The following is a 22,905-nucleotide window of genomic DNA, read 5'->3' as shown; positions in this document are numbered from 1 at the left end:
CTGGAGGTCGTCCTCTAGTATTCCCTCCCTCTATATGTATGTATGTCTGTATGTATGTATGTAGCATATATATGTATGTATATATATTTTTATCTACTTCCATCTATCTATCTATCAATCCATCATTCTGTCTTTTTATATGCATGTAGCCTATGAATGTATGTATCAGTATCTCTCTCTCTCTCTCTCTCTCTCTCTCTCTCTCTCTCTCTCTCTCTCTCTCTCTCTCTCTCTCTCTCTCTCTCTCTCTCTCTCTCTCTCTCTCTCTCTCTCTCTCTCTCTCTCTCTCTATATATATATATATATATATATATATATATATATATATATATATATATATATATATATATATATATATATATATATATATATATATATATATATATATATATATATATATATATATATATATATATATATATGTATATATATATACATATATATATATATATATATATACACACACACACACACACACTACCTGTTGAGTATAAAGGGAATATATTGGTTTTGTAAAAGGCGGCGATATCTCGCTTGGTATTTATTTGTCTTGTGTTTGCATATTAAATGTTGTGTGTTCTGTGAGGCTGTCTATGTAGGTGCGGGCAGGTGCTGGCCTCCGGGGTACAGCCAGGTGGTGCTGGCCTCCGGGGTACAGCCAGGTGATGCTTGGGCCGGGAGATTCATCTCCCCCACACAGAATCCTGGCGGCGCCCTTCCTGCCCCCTGAGGTAACCCCGCCCCGAGGGTGTCACAGGGGGCTGTCCCTGACCTCCGTGCACGCATCCTCACATTCAGCTTTTCCCCCCGTGTTTAAACTCCCCGGCGGAGGACCAATGAGGGGCGAGGAGGTCACTCCCGCGCCGGTGCCTCAGCCAACCAGATTGAAGTGAGCTTCCCGCCTTGAGCAGCCCAATGGCCGTGCCCCGGGGAGCCCAGCCAGCCTAAAAACAACCCCGGGATTCACCCACTGACGCCCCTCCTGCAGGAAGCACGGCCACGGGAGGAGACCCTGGGCTGGTGAGAGACAGGGGCAGGGGCAGGGGCGGCAGGGGAGGGCAGGAAGGCAGGGAAATCAGGGGACACTTTCAAAACCCCTGTCAGATGTGAGTGTTCAGGCGGCCAAGCGCTGGGAAATGTCTTCACGGTTTTGCTCCCCAGGGTGTTGCGGGCGGGGTTAGGGGCGTGGGTTATGGTGGTATTCACAGGGGAAGGGTTGTGCTTGGTTGTGGTGGTTGGGTTATGGTTGTGGCGCTTGTGGTTGTGGAGAAACAAGGTAGATAAGTAGAGTGAAGGCAGGGCAGTAAAATAATTTCACCACAATTTTGTCCCCCAGGGAGTCGCAGGGGGAGGTTAAGGATGTGGGTTATAGCGGCATTCAGAGGGGAAGGGTTGTGCTTGGTTGTGGGGGTTGAGTTCCGGTTGTGGCTATTATGGTTGTGGAGGACTGAAGGAGATAAAGAGGTTGAGTGAAGCCCAGGAAGGCTCACCCCGCTGCCTTCACCTCGAAATGGCGGCTCAGAATCATCTTTTTAATCACTTTTCACCATTCAGTCAACCCCATTTAAGGTCAGGCTAGCTAGAACCATCCACTCTTGACCCCACCAAGCCGGGAGTGTCAACTAAAAGGGGTCAACCTGATTTATTGGCTTGGTTAACGTTTGGTTGGTCTGCCAGAGGACGCCCAGACCCTCTCATGGCGCTGGCCTCGTCCCCACACCACCTCCGGGATTGAATTTCACCACAACATTTTTATTTCTCCATGTAATTAATGTTTTCCTTGGGGTTGGGTGCCTTGGGTGGGTTACAGTGGGTCACGGTGGCTGGGGAAGGCTTGTGGGTCCCCTGTGGGTGTTAAACTGTACTTCCCAGGGTCACAATTGAAGTTTTTTTTGTTTCATCATCTGTGTGGGTCAGTCATTGTGTGCTGGGTGGGTTACAATGGGTCACAGTGCCTAGAAAGGGTTGCCTGGGGATGGGTGACCTCTGTGGGTGTTAAACTGTACTTCCCAGGGTCACAATTGAAGGTTTTTGTTTCATCATCTGTGGGGGTCTGTGTCCTTGTGTGCTGGGTGGGTTATAATGGGTCACAGTGGCTGGGAAAGGGTTGCCTGGGGATGGGTGACCTCTGTGGGTGTTAAACTGTATTTTCCAGGGTCACAATTGAAGTTTTTTGTGTTTCATCATCTGTGTGAGTCAGTGCCCTTCTTTGCTGGGTGGGTTACAATGGGTCACAGTGCCTAGAAAGGGTTGCCTGGGGTTGGGTGGCCTCTGTGGGTGTTAAACTGTACTTCTGAGGGTCACAATTGAAGGTTTTTGTGTTTTATCTTATTTCTACACAATTTCTTGTTTTCCTTGTGTGAGGATGGGTTACAATGGGTCACAGTGGGTCTGGAAGGGTTGTAATCCACTTAGGAGGTCATTAGGAAACCCATGGAACTTATTTATGAGTGTCTTTCCAGACACTCCCTCCTTGTCTTATTTTCATTTATTGCATTTTGGCAATGGAACACAAACTAGGTTTTGTTAGGTTAGGTCAGTTTAGATTAGGTTATGTTTTGTGTTTAGTTAGATTGAAATGTTTATGCTTTAATTTAATGCATTTTGGCAGCAGATGACAGGTTAGGTATGGTTAGGTTAGGTTTTGTTAAGTTAGGTCAACTTAGATTAGGTTATAGATTTAGTTTAGTTAGATTATACTTACACTTATCATTTATTGTATTTGGCAGCAGAGCACAGGTTAGATATGGCTTGGTTAGGGTAGGTCATCTTAGATTAGGTTATAGTTTCAGTTGACAATGACTATATTTTTTGTTAGAAAGTTTTATTTTTTTTATTAACATTTTCTGACTCCTGCAAGTCCAGCTGACCTGCATCTTTGTTTTGGCAGGCTGTGCTGGCGGCAGCGTTATGCACCTGCCGCACCTCTCCCCCACAGGTCTTGCCGGCAGAGCCTCCTCCGTTGACTCAATGGACGATGATTCCTCAGGCTCAGTCATGGGGTACGGAAACCCGTATCTTGCATCCGGCATGTCCAAGGAGATAGGGAACAACCTGACGCAGGACCCGGACGCTGCGTACCGCTATGTGGGCAAGCTGAACGCACAGAAACACGACAGTGGCAGCTGGAAGATGGACAAGCTGTGCGATGGCCGGAGCAATGACAGCACGGGGCTGGGCCACTGGCTTGATGGAGGGGAGGAGGTTCAGGAGACAGACCTGGATGCCAGTGAGGGGGAGGGGGAGAAGCAAAGCACAGAGGAGGAGAAGTACAACGCTGACGAGGAGGACAGGTTCAGCACGGAGGAGGAGGAGGCCAAGTACGTTGAGGAATTTGACTCCAGCACAGAGGGGACAGCAAGGGAGAGTGGGGACGAAGAGAGAGCCCCAAGGGAGGAGACCTTTCTACTTGAGCCAAACTGCCTTGCTCCGTCATGGCTTGAGGCCAAAATCCCTACCCAGAGCGGCCTGACATCTCGGAGGAAGTTGCTCTGGGATGGCGGAGAGGACAGGGGTCTGGGGTCTGGTGAGGGCTGGCCCAGTAGCAGTAGCAGGGAAGCTGAGCATAGTGTGACGGAGAGTGAGGAGGAGAGTGGGGTGGAGCTAAGAGGAAAGAAAGAAGACACCTCCACAGAGTCACCAAATGCCTGCCCTGTCCTCTGCTTTGATGAGTATGGTAACCTGATGACCTCCTACCAAAACCCAAATGGGGATGAGAAACCTGGACCAGCTGCTGCCCTCCCCACACCCCAAACCAGGACTGAGGAGAAGCCGGAGCCTGCCTTGAGTACGGAGACACCCACCAACAGCCCCTCCCCCAAGGCACTGCGATCCAGGACCAAAGTGTCGCCGGAAACCACGGAGAACGCTGTGACTTCACCGCTGTCAGAACAGGAGCTGCGCCAGGCCTTCAAGGAGGAATACAACACGGCCGCCACCAGTCGCTATGGCCGGGCTCGCAAGCGGAAGACAGTCGACGGCTTCTTCTTCGGCACCATCAACTTCAATGAGCTGAGGAAGATCACCTCCGGGAGCCCCAAGAAGGCCAGCAAGGGTGGCTCTAAGAACAACAGCCCCGACCAGAAAGTCAAGGCCAAGGAAGAGGCGCGGCCAAGTCTCCCGGCCGGGCCAGAGATCAAGAGCCTGAAGGACCTGAATCAAAATGGGATTGAGATACCGGACAGTCACCCCATCAATGGGGAGGTGGAGGCTCCCACCCCTCCCCTGGAAGCAGTACAAATGGACCAAGCCAAAGAATCTACCTTCACAGTACAAAACAAAGAACCACAGGCCAAGGAGAATCCGGCCGGCCGCCGCCGCAGCGCTGCATCAACCGTGGCCTCAGCAACCCTAACCACTGCCATAACCAGGAGGGAGGGAGCCAAGCCCAAGCCTGCACAGGAAGGGACAGCCACCTCCAAGGCTACAACCACTGCCAAGAGTGTTGATTCCAGCGAGTTCGGCATCGCAGGAACAAGCCAGCGGCCGCCAGCCCCAAGGAGAGCACGCAACCAGAGGCGGCGCAGGACCAGGGCCTCTGTGGACTCTGCGGCACCTTGGCCACGACGGCCATTCCGCTCCTTGCGTCTGGCTGCTGCCCAGGCCAGCCAGGTGGCCCCACCACCACCACCCCTGAGCCAGCTGGAGGCCAACCAACACTTACCCATCAGCCTGGAAGGACTCAAGGAAGAACCGTCTGCAGAAGAGCCGACCACTGTCAAGGAGGAACCATTAGAGGAGGAGCTGGTGAGTGTTAAAAGTGAACCACTTGAAGAGGACGGGCAGCTCGGCATCTCAGACTACACACTTGACATGCACAGTGACGGCCAGGAGATGTCAGGCCCTACCCGGAGGAGTACCAGTCGCAGGGCTTCAGATGCCAAGCCACCTGAGGAAAAGGTCAGAGCATTTTACTCTTGTGACACTGATAATTAAAAGGCAAAAGCTAGGGTCCAAATTCGGTAATATTAACCCGTTCGCTGCAATTGACACGGATTTGGCCTTCACTGGTAGCCTGGGAACATATACTCCCAGGTCCTTCTCTGCCTCTGTGGTGGATAGTGCAGTGTTTCCCATGTGATATTGGTGTGCTGGATATCCCCTCCCAAGGTGCAGGACTTTACATTTTTCTTCATTGAATTGTAGCAGCCACTTTTTGTTCCCCTTCTGTAGTTTGGTGAGGTCTTCTTGTAGGAAATCTGCAGTCAAGGGGTTAAATCAGCTGAAAGATACAGGTAAGCAGGTGGCATATGCTCTATTTTTCTCCCCATTGCAGGCATCTTCCATCACCAAGTCTGGCCGTATCATCAAGAAGCCACAGCTGATGGACATATCGAATGAAGCCAAGCGACAGAAAGAGACCAGGGAGCAGCAGAGGCTGAACGAGGCCCTCATCAGCTCAAGCCTAGAGGAGGTATGTATTCAGGGAATAACAGCCATTACTCTGCACTAGTTTGTGAGAGAGGGGGAGAAAAGGAAGATAGAAGGAGGAGGAGAGTGAGAGAGGGAGAGGGTAGAGGTTGAAAGAGTGAAAGGAATTATTAAAAGGCAGGAAGAGAGAGAGTTAGTGGAGGAAGAAGAGTAGGAGGGGAGTGATAATCTATAACCTTTAAACTGTAATTCTTACCCCATTCCATATCCTGATCACCTACCTTATACAAATGCTGTGCCTCTGAAACATATCCCATCATGTCTAATGCCACAGACTCCTTGTTATGCCTTCCCAATGTCTTCCCTGCAGGAGCTTGCCCTGTCATCGGTGGACATGCACGTGCTGGAGAAGGAGAACCCTTGCCAGCACATGGTTGGGGACCTGGTCTGGGTGCACATCCGAGGCAGTCCGCTGTGGCCGTCGATGATCACCTACGATCCGGCGCTGGGCCAGTACAGCAGAGTGGCCACCAAGTGTTAGTCTGGGATTTTCTCGGGGTCAGGGATGCTTTGCCTGTCGTTAATTCATCAAACAAGCAAAATTATTCACTTTGCTCCATCACGCATGTGCTGGAGTAATACTTATTTATTCATTTATTCCATGATGAGATGACCGTCCTCAGTCCAAGTGTGATTATCAAACTCCTTGGTTCAGTTTAGCCCTTGGCCTTCTGTCCCCTTAACCCGTCCACTGCAATTGGCATGGATTTGGCTTTCACTGGTAGCCTGGTAACATAGTCCCAGGTCTTTCTCTGCCTCTGTGGTGGATAGTGCAGTGTTTCCTTTGTGGTATTGGTATGCTGGATATTCCCTCCCAAAGTGCATGACTTAACATTTTTCTTCATTGAATTGTAACAGCCACTTTTTGCTCCATTCCTGTAGCTTGGTGAGGTCTGACTAGGAAATCTGCAGTCAAGGGATTAACCAGATAGTGCTCGCTTCCTTGCACATGAAGTAAGTGTTCCTGTACCTTCTGTTGACCCGAGCTGTTTCCCCCCCAGTGGCCCAGATGACCTACACCCTGCGCGGAGTGCGGCTCTACCACGTGCAGTTCTTCAGCGACAACTTCCTCACTCACTGGATCGCCCCCTCCAGTATCATCCCCTTTGAAGGCTTTGACAAACTGAAGGAGTACTTGTTGGACCTCAAGGCCAAGGTGGGTGGGAAGCCTTGTCAGGCTTGTCCGGAAACGCCCCCCTTATCACGCGCCCAAGACACTCTTTTATCCACAATGGTTTGTTACGTGTCATCTTGCTGTGCTTGTTTGGGGGAAATTGGGATAAATTTTGGGTACAGTGAATCATATGTTGGACTCCTTGTGTTATAGTACAGTAAATCATATGTTGGGCTCCTTGTGTTATGGTACAGTAAATCATTTGTGTTCTTTGGTGAGTGTTAAGAGGTTTGTAAGAAGGTTAAGATAAGGCTGCATGAGAGTACACTGTAGTGATTCATTAAGGGGAGAACTCTGAAGTACTGTAGACACTAATATGTTGATGGGTCAGCTTAGAAATGTATTTAAATGCATTGTAGTGATATTACTGTTGAATCACAACTTTTGGAGGAGTTCTGTAGAGGCACATTCTGGGACTGATATAAAATGCATGTAAGGGCATTGATGTGTAGTTTCCTTAACTTGAAAAGCAGGAAATACTGTCTTTGTTTAGTCTGAAATAATTGAATGATTTTATTTTTCCCTTCTCTTGAAACTCCGGGTCCTTATTCCTCGTGACAGCCTCTTCACTCTCCTGGAATTCAGTGTTTTTATTGTTGTTGATGGCACGAGAACACAAATAAGCGGTCCTTTACTTTACTAGATGAGGGAAATGCGTAAACACAAGAGGGTGCAGTGTGACGGCCTCCTCAAGACACTGGTCCACATGAACAAGGTGCAGACTGGGCAGAAACACGAGCGCTGGATGAAGGCCATCAACGAGGCCAACGTGGCCCTGGAAATGGACAGGTAATGCTTTACACCTTGCACAGAAAGCCATACATGACTGTTCTTATCACTGCATAGCTATACCTGTCTTTTAACCCGTCCAATGTGATCGGCTCGGATTTCACCTTCACTGTTAGCCTGGTAACGTATAGTTCCAGAACTTTCTCTGCCTCTGTGGTGGATAGTGGAGTATTTTCCATGTGGTATTGGTGTGCTGGATATCATTTTTCTTCATTGAATTGGAGCAGCCACTTTTTGTTTTGTTCCTGTAGCTTGGTGATGTCTTCTTGTAGGAAATCCGCAGTCAAGAGGTTAAAGTAACATTTCACACACCAGTTACCATTTTTATGAACCATCTACACATCGTAAGTTGGCATCCTCAAATCAACTTTTCCCACCCCCAGGTATGAGAGGATCCAGAAATATGCTGTGGTGGCCTTGGACGAGAAGAGTGACCCAACCGGCACCCAGCACACTGCCAAACTCTCTTCCAGGGGCCACCGCGGGCCGCGTCGCAACAGGGGGCGGAAGGAGCGGAAGCGTGGGCGGCCGAGGAAGACACCACAGGTTGCCGAAGCGACGAGTAAGCTAAGTAAAACCAGCGAGGACTCGACCGACGGGGAATTTTCTGGGTTCGACGAGAACAATGACGGCAACAAATGTAACAGGCTGGACTTGACCTTCAGGCTGCATCGGAAGGGCGAGTTCATGGCCTTTGCCCAGCAGCACCTTGATGCCTTCATGCTGGAGAACCCGGGGATAGCAAAGGAAGCTGCCCTGAGCAAACTACGCTGGAGGTGGCGGAGGGTGACGCAGGGCAGCCGCCGCAGAGGAGTAGCCGGGAAGCGGAAGCACCAGAGAGTTGACGAGACCTTAAATGGATGGGATGACGAGGATGTGAGCAGCGGCAGTAGTGGCATCGGCGGCTTAGCAAAACGGCAGCGGATGGAGGAAGATGGCGGGCGTGGCGTATACAAGGTGGTGCGTAACGAGAAGGTGTGCTGCCGCTGTGAGGGCGTCAGTCAGCGCGGGGGCTCTGACATTGTACGCTGCAAGGGCCTCTGCTGTGGTGTCTTCCATTTAAACTGCCTGGGTCTTGCCTCCATGCCGCCAGGGGATTTCAAGTGCGAGGAGTGCCTGACCGAGCGACACCCTTGCTTCGTCTGTAAGGTGTCGTCAGCACAGCCTGTTCACCGCTGCACCGTGCCTCACTGTGGGAAGTTCTACCATGACGCATGTATCCAGCGCTGGCCACAGGTCTACAAGCAGCGCCAGCAGGAGGTAAGGCCAATACTCTTCTCCTTCCTCTTCCTCTCTTTTCTGCATTTTCTTTACTTCCTTCTTTTTCTCCTTTATCTACTTCTACTTCTGCTTCTTCCCTGATGTAAAGGACAAAGAGAGAGAGAGAAAGAAAATGATGCCCAGATAATAAAAAAAATCAACATTGCCTAACATTTTCCTAAACAGCATCAATGTCACTTCATTTTAAGATTGCTGAAGACTTGTCACCTCCTCCTCCTCCTCCTCTTCCACACACACATTTCTCATCACTATACATGTCCAGACTCACCCATACCCACACAGTCTTTAACACACATACATTTTCTGTCCTTTCAGAAGTTTGTGTGTCCCCGCCATATCTGTCACATGTGTGCTGCCAATGCGGATGACATAGGCGACTCCCAGGCCAGAACACCACCCTTCTCGCGTTGCCTGCGCTGCCCGACGACCTACCACACGGGTAAGCCACAAGAGACATGTTCATTGATGGTTGTATAGCTTGTATTTGGTAGGTTTGTCACACAAGAATACATAAGACTTAATAAGGCCAGACTGCCTACACAAGCTACCAAGGTCTTAACCTGTCCGCTGCGATTGGCACAGATTTGGCTTTCACTGGTATCCCGGTAACATATAGTCCCATGTCTTTCTCTGCCTCTGTGGTGGATGGTGGAGTGTTTCCCATGTGGTATTGGTATGCTGGGTGTCCTCTCTCAAGGTGCAGGACTTTACATTTTTCTTCATGGAATTGTGGCAGCAACTTTTTGTTCCATTCCTGTAGCTTGGTGAGGTCTGCTTGTAGGAAATCTGCAGTCAAGGAGTTAAGGAAGGTGTGAGGGAAAGAGCAGTGAAGGGCAGACAGTAGGTAATAGGTACATTGGCAAGACTTACGAGAGGAAGGAGTGTGAACATGGAGGTGAAGAGGTAGAAAAGTTAAAGCCCTCTTGCCCTCTCAAATACCATAACTTTACTTACTCTTTCCAGCATTCACTCAGCTTCCTCCTCTCTCTTTGTTCCCTCATAGGTGAAGACTGCCTGGCTGCTGGGACGGAGGAGGTCTCCCAGTCAAGCCACATCTGCACCAAACACCTCCAGCTACCAAAGAATATATCTCACCATGTCAATGTGAACTGGTGTTTCTGTTGCTCAAAGGTTAGTGATTCTTGCTCCCTGACTTATGTCCATATTCTTAAACACATCTGACTCCCACTACGACTATTTCCTAAGGTCACAGAAAAGACTAACCGGGTATTCATGGGCGTTTTCTCTATTCAAGATGCAGAAACCTTGTAAAACTATCACTAGGATCACAAAATAGTCCATGCAAGGCCCTACAACTTATACCACGATAGGCTTTTCAAACAGGCAAACTGGGGTGCTGAAGTTAAGCTAATCCTTGAGAATGATTATTTGTATATTATTAAACATCTATTTCATTTGCTGCTTTCAGGATTAACAATTATGTATATAGAGCCCACAGTCATCTTCACAAAGTCGGTCAATGTATCCAACTTGTGAAATTCTTGTTGTGTTTTGAGTTTGATATTGACCCTGCTTAACTGTGACCTCATTTTCCAGGGTGGGTCACTGCTGCTGTGTGACCAGTGCCCGGCTGCCTTCCATGCTGAGTGTATGAAGATAACGGCTCCAGAGGGCGGCTATGTGTGCGAGGACTGTGAGAACGGCAAATTCCCAATGTACGGGGACGTGGTGTGGGTCAAGCTAGGCCTATACAGGTGCGTGCGTCTCTCATCATCACAGTAATGGCTTGGATGAAAAAATGAGTAGTGTCAAATTACTAGCTAACCTAACCTTAACCTGTTAGCTGCGGTTGGCACGGATTTCACCTTCACTGGTAGCCTGGTAACATATAATGCCAGGTCTTTCTCTGCCTCTGTGGTGGATAGCAGAGTGTTTCCCATGTGGTATTGGTGTGCTGGATTTCCCCTCCCAAGGTGCAGGACTTTACATTTTTCTTCATTGACTTCTAGCAGCCACTTTTTATTCCATTCCTGTAGCTTGGTGAAGTCTTCTTGTAGGAAATCCACAGCCAAGGGGTTAAAAGCACCTTATTATTATTATTATTGTAAGGAGTAAATCAGGTAAAGAGGGAGGAAGCAGGTCAACATTCTAGGAGTTTTAAGTACAGCGTCAAACCCATGATGGAAAATTCACCAAGTCACTGTTAAAAGCACCTTATTATTATTATTGTAAGAAGTGAATCAGGTAGAGAGGGAGGAAGCAGGTCAACATTCTAGGAGTTTTAAGTACAGCACCAAACCCATGACGGAAAATTCACCAAGTCACCGTTAAAAGCACCACAATGATTTCCTCTTCCCCAGGTGGTGGCCGGGCCAGGTTCTACATCCTAGATTCATTCCCGACAACATTGAGAACCTTCCCCACCAGCAGGGCATGTTTTGTGTCCACTTCTTTGGCTCAAACGACTACTACTGGGTCACGCGAGGCAGGGCGTTCCTCTACCAAGAAGGGGTGAGTCATGCCAGGGGGGTACTCTTATAAACATACATTATCTTCATTTGTGTACTTTTCCAGGGGGGTTACTGATCTAAAAATGCATAACAACCCTCATTTCTGTATTTCTTAAGGGGGTTACTGATCTAAAAATGCATAACAACCCTCATTTCTGTATTTCTTAAGGGGGTTACTGATCTAAAAATGCATAACAACCCTCATTTCTGTATTTTTTAAGGGGGTTACTGATCTAAAAATGCATAACAACCCTCTTTTCTGTATTTCTCCTAAGGGTTACTGATCTAAAAATGCATAACAACCCTCTTTTCTGTATTTCTCAAGGGGGTCACTGATCTAAAAATGCATAACTACCCTCATTTCTGTATTTCTCAAGGGGGTCACTGATCTAAAAATGCATAACTACCCTCATTTCTGTATTTCTCAAGGGGGTCACTGATCTAAAAATGCATAACTACCCTCATTTCTGTATTTCTCCTAAGGGTTACTGATCTAAAAATGCATAACAACCCTCATTTCTGTATTTCTCAAGGGGGTCACTGTTAAAAAATGCATAACGATCCTCATTTCTGTATTTCTCCCGTTCTCAATTTACACAACTACCCTCATTTCTGTATTTCTCAAGGGGGTCACTGTTCTAAAAATGCATAACTACCCTCATTTCTGTATTTCTCAAGGGGGTCACTGTTCTAAAAATGCATAACTACCCTCATTTCTGCATTTCTCCTGTTCTAAATTTACACAAGTACCCTCATTGGTATATTTCTGAGGGTTACTGTTCTAAAAATATATAACTTCCCTCACTGGTGCATTTCTCTCAGTCGATTCAGCATTCTATAGGTTACACAAAGCCTACCATCCTTGCAGTTAACAAGTATCCCATTAACATTGCCCTTTTCTGGCTTTGTAGTATTGGTTTCAGGACATCAGTTGTGTCTTCCATCAGGCTTTGTCATGATAAATTGGAACATATATAAGCAAGGTTTTCTCTCACAGGACAAGGGTTCAAGGGCACAGTCAAGCAGGACCCTGGAGATACAGTTCCGGCGTGCCCTGGATGAGGCGCTGGAGGCATACAGGGAACAGAAGGCCAAGAAGAGCCTGCAGGAATTGAGGTGGTCTGAAAAGGGCAACCTGGTAAGTGTTGAAAATACCATCCATTTCATCCCCAAAGTTACCATACATTCTAACACACACACTTGTAATATAGCCTCAGAAACCATTTGTCACATGGTGTTTAGAAGCTTTTGCAGTATAATTTTATGGATTCGGTTGCATTTTACTCTCGTTAACCCTCGTAACCTCCGGCAGAAACCTCCACCATACATCCGGATAGACACCAACCGTCCCGTGGGCAATGTACGTCTCAGTAAGGTGGACCTGGCGGCCGTCAACCGATGCGACTGTGAACCAAACTCCGACAACCCTTGCGGCTCTGACGAAAAGTGTCTCAATAGGTAAGCGTGTGTTCCTTTTCCTCCCTTGTGCCTCTGTATAAAAATGTTCCCTTATCTCTAAAGCACAGTGGCTGCATAGGTTAGTGTGTGCTCCTTTCCCTTCCTTGTGCCTCTGTAAAAAAATGTTCCCTTATCTATAAAGCACAATGGCTGCATAGATTAGTGTGTGTTACCTTGCCTCCTTTGCCCCGATGAAAAAAGATGTTCCCTTACCTATAACATATTAAGTTATGTCCTTTGATGCTTATGTTAAATTATTTTAGGAATCATTTTCAACTTTTTAAACGTATCGGTCTCCCATTACGACTGTTTCTCAAGGCCACAGAGAAGATTATCCAGGTTTTCATGGGTGTTTTTTTCCATTCAAGGTGCAGAAGCCATGTGAAATTATCACTAGCATCACAAAACAGTTGATGAAAATCCCAGTAACTTTTACGAGTCTTTTCAAACACAGCTTTTCAAACGCTAATATGTTTAAAAATTACCGGCACAATATTCTCCCTTTCTTCACTGCCAGGATGCTGATGTTCGAGTGCATGCGTGAAGTGTGCGGGGCCGGGGATCGCTGCGGAAATCAAAGGTTCCAGAAGAAGAAGTACCCACACTTGTCCAGCTTCAGGACTGAGGACAGAGGTTGGGGTCTGAAAACACTGCAGGACTTGAAGAAAGGTTGGTACGCTGGACACACCTCAGACAACCCACTTAACACACCCCTATCACTGTCTTAAACTTGTCACTCTCTTACTTCATGGGGACGTGGAATGCTGTGTTATAATGTACTGATATATAGTGTGAATTGTCTATCTGTTTAGCCTTAGAGGACTCACTGACAGACTCCTAACCTGCCCCAACACTGTCTTAAACTTGTCACTCTCTTGCTTGATGGTGATGTGGAATGCTGTGTTATAATGTACTGATATATAGTGGGAATTGTCTCTATTTAGCCTTAGAGGATGTACTGACAGACTCCTAACCTTCCCCAACACTCTTAAACTTGTCACTCTCTTGCTTGAAGGTGACACAGAATTCTGTTTTATAATGTACTGATATATAGTGGGAGTTGTCTATGTAGCCTTAGAGGACGTACTGACAGACTCCTAACCTGCCCCAACACTGTCTTAAACTTGTCACTCTCCTGCTTGAAGGTAACGTGGAATACTGTGTTATAATGTACTGATATATAGTGGGAATTGTCTATTTATCTATGTAGCCTTAGAGGACTCGCTGACAGACTCCTAACACATGCTTTCCCCTGATCAATGTTCTAATGCTTGCTGGGGTATAACATCATTTCTAGAGTGGGTATACCAGCATCGCATATTCCATTGACAACACACATGCTTTCCCCTGATCAATGTTCTAATGCTTGCTGGGGTATAACATCATTTCTAGAGTGGGTATACCAGCATCGCATATTCCATTGACGACACACATGCTTTCCCCTGCTCAGTGTACTAATGCTTGCTGGGGTATAACATCATTTCTAGAGTGGGTATACCGGCATCGCTTATTCCATTGACGACACACATGATTCCCCTTCCCCCAGGAGAGTTTGTGATCGAGTACGTTGGTGAACTAATCGACGATGAGGAGTTCCGTCGGCGGATCATCGAGATGCACGACGTCAAGGAGGACAACTACTACTTCCTCACCATCGACAAGGACATCATGATTGACGCCGGGCCCAAGGGAAACTTAGCCAGGTGAGGGTGGGCATGGCTTAGGGCATAGGAGCTGGCATGGGCATGATTATTTTTTTTTATTTATTATGTTGTTATTATTTCCTTTACAGCTCAAGGCCAAAAACAACAACAATAACTGTTTTTCATATTGGTTCATTTATTTTTGTTATTATTATTTTTATTTATTTATTTATTTTTGTTATTATTATTATTGTTTTTCCTGAGCTTCCCATGACACTAGTAGGCTTTCTTGAGGTGCCTGATGGATGGCCCCTTAAGCTATGTCTATATTATCATTTTTATTATTATCATTTTATTTTTGTTTATTTATTTATTTTCCGAGCTGCCCATATCATCAGAAGGCTCTCTTGAGGTGTTTGGTGGATGGCCCCTTAATTAAAAGCTATGTCAGTTTAACCCTTAGACGGTGCACTATTTGAAGAGTAGCTCCCTCAAAATGATTCATCTATATAAAGTCACTGCCGACCTTAGGACCGTAGCATAAATATAGTTACGCTGCATAAGAGATGTTTTAACTATTGTCTATATATTCTGATGCAGTCTGGAAGTGTTGTTATATTTCTGCCATACAAAACTGACTGACTGAATTTTGTACTATCTGTAGAGTTCCACCATCGTCCAAGGGTTGATACATTGATCTCCTCGCCTGATTACAATTTCTCGTCCTTAGGTTCATGAATCACTCCTGCCAGCCAAACTGCGAGACGCAGAAGTGGACGGTGGGCGGAGACACTCGTGTTGGACTCTTTGCCATCGAGGACATTCCTGCAGGCTCTGAGCTGACCTTCAACTACAACCTGCAATGCGTGGGGACGGAGAAGAAGCGCTGTTGCTGTGGGGCCCCGAACTGCAGTGGCTTCATTGGCGTAAAAGTACAAAAGGTATGAATAATGTTTTGATTGTATTCTCAAAGGTAGAGCAGCCTTTCTAATACCATATCCTGTAAAGTATCAGGACACCTCTTCTCACGTAATTGACTGCTCTTTCGGCCACCTCTTCGGATTCTTTACAGGAGCAGTGAGTAGCAGGGCTTTTTTTTTTGTTTTTTTTTCACTGTAAAAAAAAAAAAAAAAAAGTGAAAGTGGCCCTATATCATGTACATAGACTGGTCAGACACTATACCCTTCCTTCATCTGCATTTCCTCCTGCCTACAACTTGACCTGCTTAAAGAGAGGAGTACCAACCAAGTCACCTCTCCTCCTGAAACTGACCTCTTTTGGCACCTCCTGTATAGTTCTTTCAATAGGAGTTGGCAGGGTTGATTAGCAATCTATTTTTGTTTATTTTTCTTACCTTGAACTGCTTCCTTTACCGTAGAAAAATAAATAAAAAGACAAGCTAACAAAGTGCGTCTGCTTTTAGACGGAGATCGCCGGGCCCAAGAGGGAGAAAGGCAGCAAGAGGCGGAAAAAACGTCGCCGGGAGACCAAGCTGTCGGAGGACGAGTGCTTCCGCTGTGGGGGCACTGGGGCGCTTATCCTCTGTGACGGGGTAGGCTGCCCCAAGGGGTACCACCTGGAGTGTCTGGGGCTAGACAAGCTGCCCCGAGGTGAGGATATGCAGTGTTACTCTGACTAGTTATATTTTAAGTTTCTCTGTATCTGTTTGTACACTTATGCTTTCTCCTTGCAATTTACTATCCATTTTTTCTTTCTCTGAAATTATCATCCATTTTTTCTTTCAGTAATGTATCTATGTATCTTAGAACACATAGTTTCTGTCTCCTTCAATAATTACCATTCATTCTTTCTTACTTTTTTTCTCCTTTTTCTTTCTCGTCCAAAATTACCATCCATTCCTTCTTTCAGTAATGTATCCATGTGTCTCCTTGAACACTTATGAGCTTAATGCTGGTGGCAAGTAATTTTGATGAACTAAATGTTGTCGGGCAATAATTAGGATTTGACTTGAATTGACTTGAACTTTTGCCCCCCCACCACCACCACTACCACCACCAGGAAAGTGGATCTGCCCGTGGCACCACTGTGACGAGTGCGGCCAATGGAGCACAAAGCTGAACAGGTGTGACTTCTGCCCCAACTCATACTGCCGGCAGCACATTGCGGGTAACTTGCAGCACATTCCAGGCCTCGGCACCGTGTGTCAGGACCACAACTCGACAGATTTGGAAACGGTGAGTTAGTGTGCCTGTAGTGATGTTCTTGATGTCATTATTTAACACCATGTCCCTCATGTGCATGCCCTCCAGATGATGTCAGTGGAGGCAATGAGGAGTGACAAGTTAATTCACTGGTCCATTGGAATTAAAACACACATAGGGCCCTATTCTTAAATGTCTTGGGGTCCCACTACAACTGTTTTCCAAGGCCACAGAGAAGATTAACCAGGTTTTTATGGGTGTTTTCCCGTTCAAGACGCAGAAGTCGTGTAAAACTGTCCATGAAAATCCCAGCAACTTCTATGAGAGCCTTTTCAAACAGGCGAAGTGAGGCACCGAGGCGTTTAAAAACACGGGCTTATAATCCATAGGCCCTTTATGGGGCACTAGTTTAAGGTGAAGAGGAATATAACTTAACTTAGACTTGGTAACTGTTTACTGTGGCTTACTTATACAGTACATCTCTTAACATCAGTTCAAGTTGTCAACCTTTCCATGATTGTTTTCCCTTCAACAGTGGGAGAAGTTTGGACTCAGATTTCCTCCTTTTCAGCTCAGGGAGCAGATGGGAATTTCATAGCTGAGATATGGATAGATAGATATTTATGCACATTGCCTTTCCATGATTGTTTTCCCTTAAACCTAGGTGGAATTTTGGCCTTAGATTTCCTCCTTTCCAGCTCAGGGGTCAGACGGGAACAACAGCAGCGACAGGGAACACTGAGGCACGTCAGCACCACAAGTCTGATGTTGACTCAGACTGTGGGCAGGACAGCTGTGTGTCCGTCCCTCCCTCCCCTGCAACCATGTCCAGGGACAGCCTCACGCACCATGAGCCGGAGGACAGGCAAGAAAGGTCTGTGGATGATCCTGCATACCCCAGACCAGCTGGTGACGCCACTGAGCCGCCAAGGTTGAGGCCAGGCAGAGAAGGGTCGCGATCTCGGTCCAAGGGGACGCCACCACCCCGGGGGTGCCCAGGGGGAGTCAGCGGTGAGAGAGAGTCCCAGAGGAGCAGCAGCAGGGTAAATGGGCTCACAGTTCAAAGCAAGGCAGCCCGGGGTGTGAAGGAGCTGGACAAGGCGAGACACGTCAATGAAGCCTGACGCCGGCCTGCCCCTCAAGGCTATACTTTTAGTTTGTCCAATAATACTTTTTGAATTGATAGATATACAGAATAATAGTTTCTATTTTATATCTTTAATTTATTGATTCCTGTAGGTGTATAATACTGGCATATGATTTTGCTTCTGTTTAGTAAAAGTGTCATCACGGCGTGTGGGAGCGTCTGTGCCCAGACACCACAAAGTGCAAGCTAGTCGAGCATCTGTTACCCAAAGGTGGACGCAAAATTTTATATATTGTTATAATATAGTGCATTGGATACAATGGACTTCTAAGGCTAGTTTATTAATGACTTGTTATTCCATTTATTTGTTTATTTTTTTCTTTTTCACCCTCATGGTAGCATTACTTCATTAGTTTCCTCTGCTCACGCCCGACCCAAAGTTCTCCGTGGGAGCCGGTTAAATAAAGCAGTTTTCATTAATTGTATTGTATAATAATTCAGTAATTTTGTAGCATGCAGGGGAAAGTGTACAGGTGAAGGTATTGCAGGCGTGGGGTGAGCTGTGCGGCCTGAGTGCCCACCTGTGTGAAGGCATGACCTCACCACACAGGGCAGGTGTGGCCTCACCTCACCTCACACTGTTTTACCATAACTTAGAAATTCATGGGAACTGAAAATTTGTATACTCTTTTAATTACATATCTAAACTAAGTTCTTTTCTTCATTGTCAACATTGTTCATATCATTAATATTATAATTATTTATTATTCGCTATGCAAATTTTTTAATTTCTTGAAAATAAGATGTCTATGATAGACGATAAATAAAGCCTTTAATAGGATGTCCATGTATGAAATTGAAGAGGGTCAGCTGTACCCTCCCCAACCTGTCAGTCCGTGAATCAAGGTGGTTTTGTGTGCTTCATAATGCAGCATCAAGTGTGGAGATTTATTTTAGCATACAAGAAGAACTCCTTTAAACAGGGAGTCAGTATAGAGGTGTAACCTTAAATTTGGTAGCAAGTTTGAACCTGCTGACTTAAAATATGCCAGCAAGTGTGGCAATGTGCCGGTCTTCCTTGGCTTCCAGCTGGGGGAGCTTAGCCTTGCCCTTGTCTCTCTCCTCATGCTTTACCAAGGTCAGGTACGTGATGGCCCCACTGCAGCCAAACAGAACAGCACAGATGTACCCGAGGGCCTGCAGGGGAATGAGGGAGAGGGTTAGGGGAAGGAAAGCTAATCTGGAAGAGGCAGTGCGGTAGAGTCTAAAGAGCTTGAGATATCAAAGCAGTGTGTTGAAAAGCCAGAGATATGTGGGAAATTGCAAAAGAAATACTGAATACTAATGGTGTTAATCAAAAGGCAGTTGAAAGAGGTTGAAATATTATGCAGCAATCTATCGAAAAGCCAGAAAAATGTGGTAAATTGCAAAAGAAATACTGATTACTAATGATGTTAATGGAAAGGTAGTTGAAAGAGGTTGAAATATTATGCGGCAATCTATCGAAAAGCCAGAAAAATGTGGCAAATTGCAAAAGAAATACTGAATACTAATGATGTTAATGGGGAAACTCATAAACAAATACTGGCTGGTACAAGGAAGAGGGTGGAATTCAAGGAACATTAAGAAATAAGTGTGTTAAAATCTTCATACTGACCACAGAGATCACAGTGAGGGTTGTGTCCGAGCAACTAGGGTACGTGAGCGTGAGTGTGGAGCCCACCACCATGAGGATCCCAGCACAGGCATTGAGGCAAGACTCCTAGGAAAAAATGTGTAACTGATGTATATTGAACTTAATCTTGAGAGAGGAAGGATATGGGCACAGTGCTTGACTTACGAGAGGTTGTGAGTTACCCCCCATATTATTAAACCTTTCGTCCCTCAAGTACACATATTTGACAAGGGTTTCGTAAAAGTTTTGAGCATTTCCAGGGGTAGTTTTAAGACCCTGGTGGTAGTCTGACCCTTCTTCTGTACCATGAGCCTGAAGAACACTCATTAAAACCTGACTGATCTCATTTTTGGCCCTTGGAAATAATTGATGAGAGAATCGGTAACATCTAAGAATGCTGACCTAATTGTTTCTGGCTGAGGACTTACCACTGTTGCCAGATTATCGTACTCAGAGCATAGTATTTACTGGTTTCTGACGCCTAACTATTGCCAAGAAACATCAGGATCTAACTCTTTAAACGATAACAATAAATGAGTTCTGTTATTGGAGGCCAGAAGACAGTTTTGGGGTAAGAAGTCGGGAAATATAAGTGGCTGAGTACGACAGTCTGGCAACGCTGGGACTTACGCTGTTGACCCAAGTTGGTATGAAGAAAGGGTTCCTGCCGTCCCTGATCACCATGATGGCCGTGGCGTAGGAGATGAAGAGGAACGTCATACACACAGTGATGGGCAGTACGTAGAGAGACACAAACATCGGGAAGCTCTGGCATTTGTTGCTCACCAAGAAGAAGGTCATTGCCAGTACTAGGATAGCCTGGAAGGAGAACCATTACGAGTCTACCTTTCCACAATGCTGCACTCTCTTAACCATCACCATCTCCGTCTCTAGTTTGATTTGGTGCCAGGAAAATAATATACATGTCAGGAGGCTCTGTTGCTTGTCAAGAAGGTTATTCCCAGTACTAGGATAGCCTGGGGAAAAGGACCATTATGAGGCTACCTTTCCACAATGCTGCACTTTCCTAACCATCTCTGTCTCTACTTTGATATGCCCTGAGTTGCCTCCCTTGCTGTAAAAAAAGAAAAATGAGAGAAAGAAAACAGACTTACGTACCAGCTCCACTAATTTGAGGATGGAGGGCGTGGAGGTGACAAACTCCTTCTTGCTTGCCCACTTCATGACTCAGGAAACACCACCTACACGACCTCTAGAAAGCGTGACACAGGAACGATGACCTGGCAGCCACCACCTTATATCGACCCATGTTCTTGAGAGTCAGAAGCAGACAAAAGTTCAGATAAGCTTGTAACAGGAACACCAGAAGAGCTGCTTGATCCTCCTCAATGTCAACAGGAACAGAACGAGAGATGGATGTTATCTGTAATGTTGATGAAAGAGATAAGGGAACTATTGATGAGTAAACTTATGACCCAGCAACGGATGTATTAATGAATTGGGGATGCTTGCAAAGGGATGTGATACTCTGAAATGGGGTTAACAGGGATAGAATGAATGATGGATGTTATCTGTAATGTTTATGGAAGAGATAAGGGAACTATTGATGAGTAAACTTATGGCCCAGGAGTGGATGTATTAATGAATTGGTGATGTTTGCAAAGGGATGTAATACTTTGAAAAAGGGTTAACAGGGATAGAATGAATGATGGATGTTATCTGTAATGTTTATGAAAGAGATAAGGGAACAATTGCTGAGTAGACTTATGGCCCAGGAGTGGATATATTAATGAATTGGGGATGATTGTAAAGGGCTGTGTTACTTTGAAAGGGGATGAAGAGGAACAGAATGCTAGATGGATGTTTGGTTATCTGTAATGTTGATGAAAGAGTTAAGGGAACAATTGCTGAGTAAACTTATGGCCCAGGAGCGCATATATTAATGAATTAGGGATGTTTTTATATGGACAAGAATGGGATGTGTTGCTTGGAAGGGGATGAACTATATGAAATTGAAGGAAATGGAGAGAGAAAATAATGAAGACTAAGTTATTATAATCCAGAGAGAGAGTTAGTTTTAATCAAATATCACAAACGTCAAACTCTATAGACGAGATTTAATTTAGCTAATTACCTTTGCTAGTATGTGTAACTTCCTTTTTTATATGTATATGTAGTACACGTGTAAGTTATAATAATTCCTCGGTGCCATATGCAGTGTCACGTTAATTCACATAAGCACCTCCTTGTTACGTTGTTTGCCAGTCACTCATGAAGCTTTGGACGCAAGGAAAAGTTAGCTTATAGCGAACCACCAGTGATATGCTTGTCAGGGCTGATAAGATATGTGTTCTAATCGCTCGACTACTATACCTGCTACTACTACTACTATTATTACTACGTACTACTACTACTACTACTACTACCAAATTAATCCTACTTTATAGCTACTACTACTACTACTACTACTTCCTCCTGTATATATATAGTATGGTCGATAATCAGATAAAACCTTATTATATATTCAAATATTTATTGATACATATATTTATTCTTATCATCAAGGGGAATATTATGATTTGCAAGATAAACGTACGGGTCTGTCTCCTGTGAACTATATATGTGACATCTATCAATTCTGTCTATTTCTCTTCCCAGAATCCCTAAAAAAAAGCATTGTTCCTGTGTAAACGTGTCATATGAGCTAACTACATGACATATACGTACGCCCAAATGCATAGAAATAACCAATGATATGAAAGAAATGGGTGAGAACAAGTGAACATTTTAATTGGCTAATGTGCAACCTCGGATCGTGCGTGCACATGCATGTGGGGGCCAGCATGCATATTCTCGATCATCTCACATCATCTCTGGCTTCCCCAAATAAACGACCGACAGAAATAATAAATGATATAGAAAAGAAAAGGAAGAACAATTAAGTGAATATTCCTTAAATGGTAAGCCGGAGAGGGAAATGCTGGCAGGTATTGGGTATGTGGCATCTGCAGCAACCTCGTACGGGCAGCATCCTCGATCATCTCACATATCATCTCGATCTGGCTTTCCCACATAAACGAATGACATAAATAATAAATGATATAGAAAAGAACGGGAAGAACAAGTGAATATTTATCAAATGGCAAGCCAGAGAGGGAAATGCTGGCAGGTATTGCTATTTGCCATCTGCAACCTCGTGGGGGCAGCATCCTCATATCTTGCAACCTTGTGGGGGCAGCATCCTAGCTTATCTTGCAACCTCGTGGGGGCAGCATCCTCATCTTAATTGCAACCTCGTGGGGGCAGCATCCTCATATCTTGCAACCTTGTGGGGGCAGCATCCTAGCTTATCTTGCAACCTCGTGGGGGCAGCATCCTTATATCTTGCAACCTTGTGGGGGCAGCATCCTAGCTTATCTTGCAACCTCGTGGGGGCAGCATCCTCATCTTAATTGCAACCTCGTGGGGGCAGCAGCATATATCCTCGATCATCTTGCATCATCCAAGCACATATGCACCTATCTATTTGACGAGGCTTTCGTAGGCGCATTTTGGGCATTTCCAGGGTATATATAGTTTAATGGTCGTGGTGATGACGTACCCTATACCTTTCTTCTGTATCATGAACGTGAAAAAACCCTCATGAACACGTACGCGATTTATCTCCTTTTCGGCCTTAAGAAATTACATGTTGACGTGAGAGGTGAATTAATTAAGCTTCTCATTTATGGCTTCTCGACCGCAGCTGCGATCTTGCGTCATCCAAAGGCGGAA

The 22,905-nt window shown here is 45.6% G+C and overlaps 2 protein-coding genes across 5 annotated transcripts; one reads left to right on the top strand and one right to left on the bottom strand.

Moving 5' to 3' along the window:
- The first annotated feature begins 579 nt into the window (after positions 1–579).
- On the top strand, positions 580–18,336 carry LOC127003589 (histone-lysine N-methyltransferase NSD2-like). 4 transcript variants are annotated; one of them, XM_050870498.1, is made up of 19 exons: positions 580–1,020; positions 2,891–4,899; positions 5,276–5,413; positions 5,741–5,906; positions 6,432–6,664; positions 7,248–7,393; positions 7,777–8,653; positions 8,990–9,113; positions 9,678–9,805; positions 10,232–10,389; positions 10,996–11,146; positions 12,143–12,283; positions 12,458–12,603; positions 13,121–13,272; positions 14,150–14,306; positions 14,977–15,187; positions 15,670–15,856; positions 16,266–16,441; positions 17,107–18,336. In XM_050870498.1, the coding sequence occupies exons 2-19, from the start codon at positions 2,911–2,913 to the stop codon at positions 17,530–17,532; spliced, it is 5,706 nt and encodes a 1,901-aa protein (XP_050726455.1). In that variant the 5' UTR covers positions 580–1,020; positions 2,891–2,910; the 3' UTR covers positions 17,533–18,336. The 4 variants fall into 4 exon arrangements, with proteins under 4 accessions (XP_050726455.1, XP_050726459.1, XP_050726458.1 ...); XM_050870502.1 differs by having other exon boundaries at positions 17,112–17,286; XM_050870501.1 differs by having other exon boundaries at positions 581–1,020; positions 6,432–6,586.
- Positions 18,337–18,429: 93 nt separating this feature from the next.
- On the bottom strand, positions 18,430–21,431 carry LOC127003590 (uncharacterized). Its single transcript, XM_050870503.1, has 5 exons — positions 21,266–21,431; positions 20,290–20,554; positions 19,801–19,989; positions 19,153–19,257; positions 18,430–18,692 (listed from the first exon to the last, which is right to left on the bottom strand). Exons 2-5 carry the CDS (start codon positions 20,353–20,355, stop codon positions 18,534–18,536), a joined length of 519 nt encoding a protein of 172 aa, XP_050726460.1. The 5' UTR covers positions 20,356–20,554; positions 21,266–21,431; the 3' UTR covers positions 18,430–18,533.
- Between the last annotated feature and the right edge of the window lie 1,474 nt (positions 21,432–22,905).

Source organism: Eriocheir sinensis, chromosome 25 (genome assembly GCF_024679095.1).
Source record: "Eriocheir sinensis breed Jianghai 21 chromosome 25, ASM2467909v1, whole genome shotgun sequence".
Classification (NCBI taxonomy): domain Eukaryota; kingdom Metazoa; phylum Arthropoda; class Malacostraca; order Decapoda; family Varunidae; genus Eriocheir; species Eriocheir sinensis.
The sequence above is the reverse complement of the archived record's forward strand: the minus strand, read 5'-3'. Positions and strand labels throughout refer to the sequence as shown.

Excerpts from the sequence above, each read along its gene's own strand:
- LOC127003589 (XM_050870498.1), top strand. The coding sequence starts at position 2,911 with ATGCACCTGCCGCACCTCTCCCCCACAGGTCTTGCCGGCAGAGCCTCC. Across the intron at positions 7,394-7,776 it reads GTGGCCCTGGAAATGGACAG|GTATGAGAGGATCCAGAAAT; the intron begins GTAATGCTTTAC and ends TCCCACCCCCAG. Across the intron at positions 14,307-14,976 it reads CCCAAGGGAAACTTAGCCAG|GTTCATGAATCACTCCTGCC; the intron begins GTGAGGGTGGGC and ends TCTCGTCCTTAG.
- LOC127003590 (XM_050870503.1), bottom strand. The coding sequence starts at position 20,355 with ATGAAGTGGGCAAGCAAGAAGGAGTTTGTCACCTCCACGCCCTCCATC. Across the intron at positions 19,990-20,289 it reads TCCTCAAATTAGTGGAGCTG|GCTATCCTAGTACTGGCAAT; the intron begins GTACGTAAGTCT and ends TTCTCCTTCCAG. Across the intron at positions 19,258-19,800 it reads TACCAACTTGGGTCAACAGC|GAGTCTTGCCTCAATGCCTG; the intron begins GTAAGTCCCAGC and ends ATTTTTTCCTAG.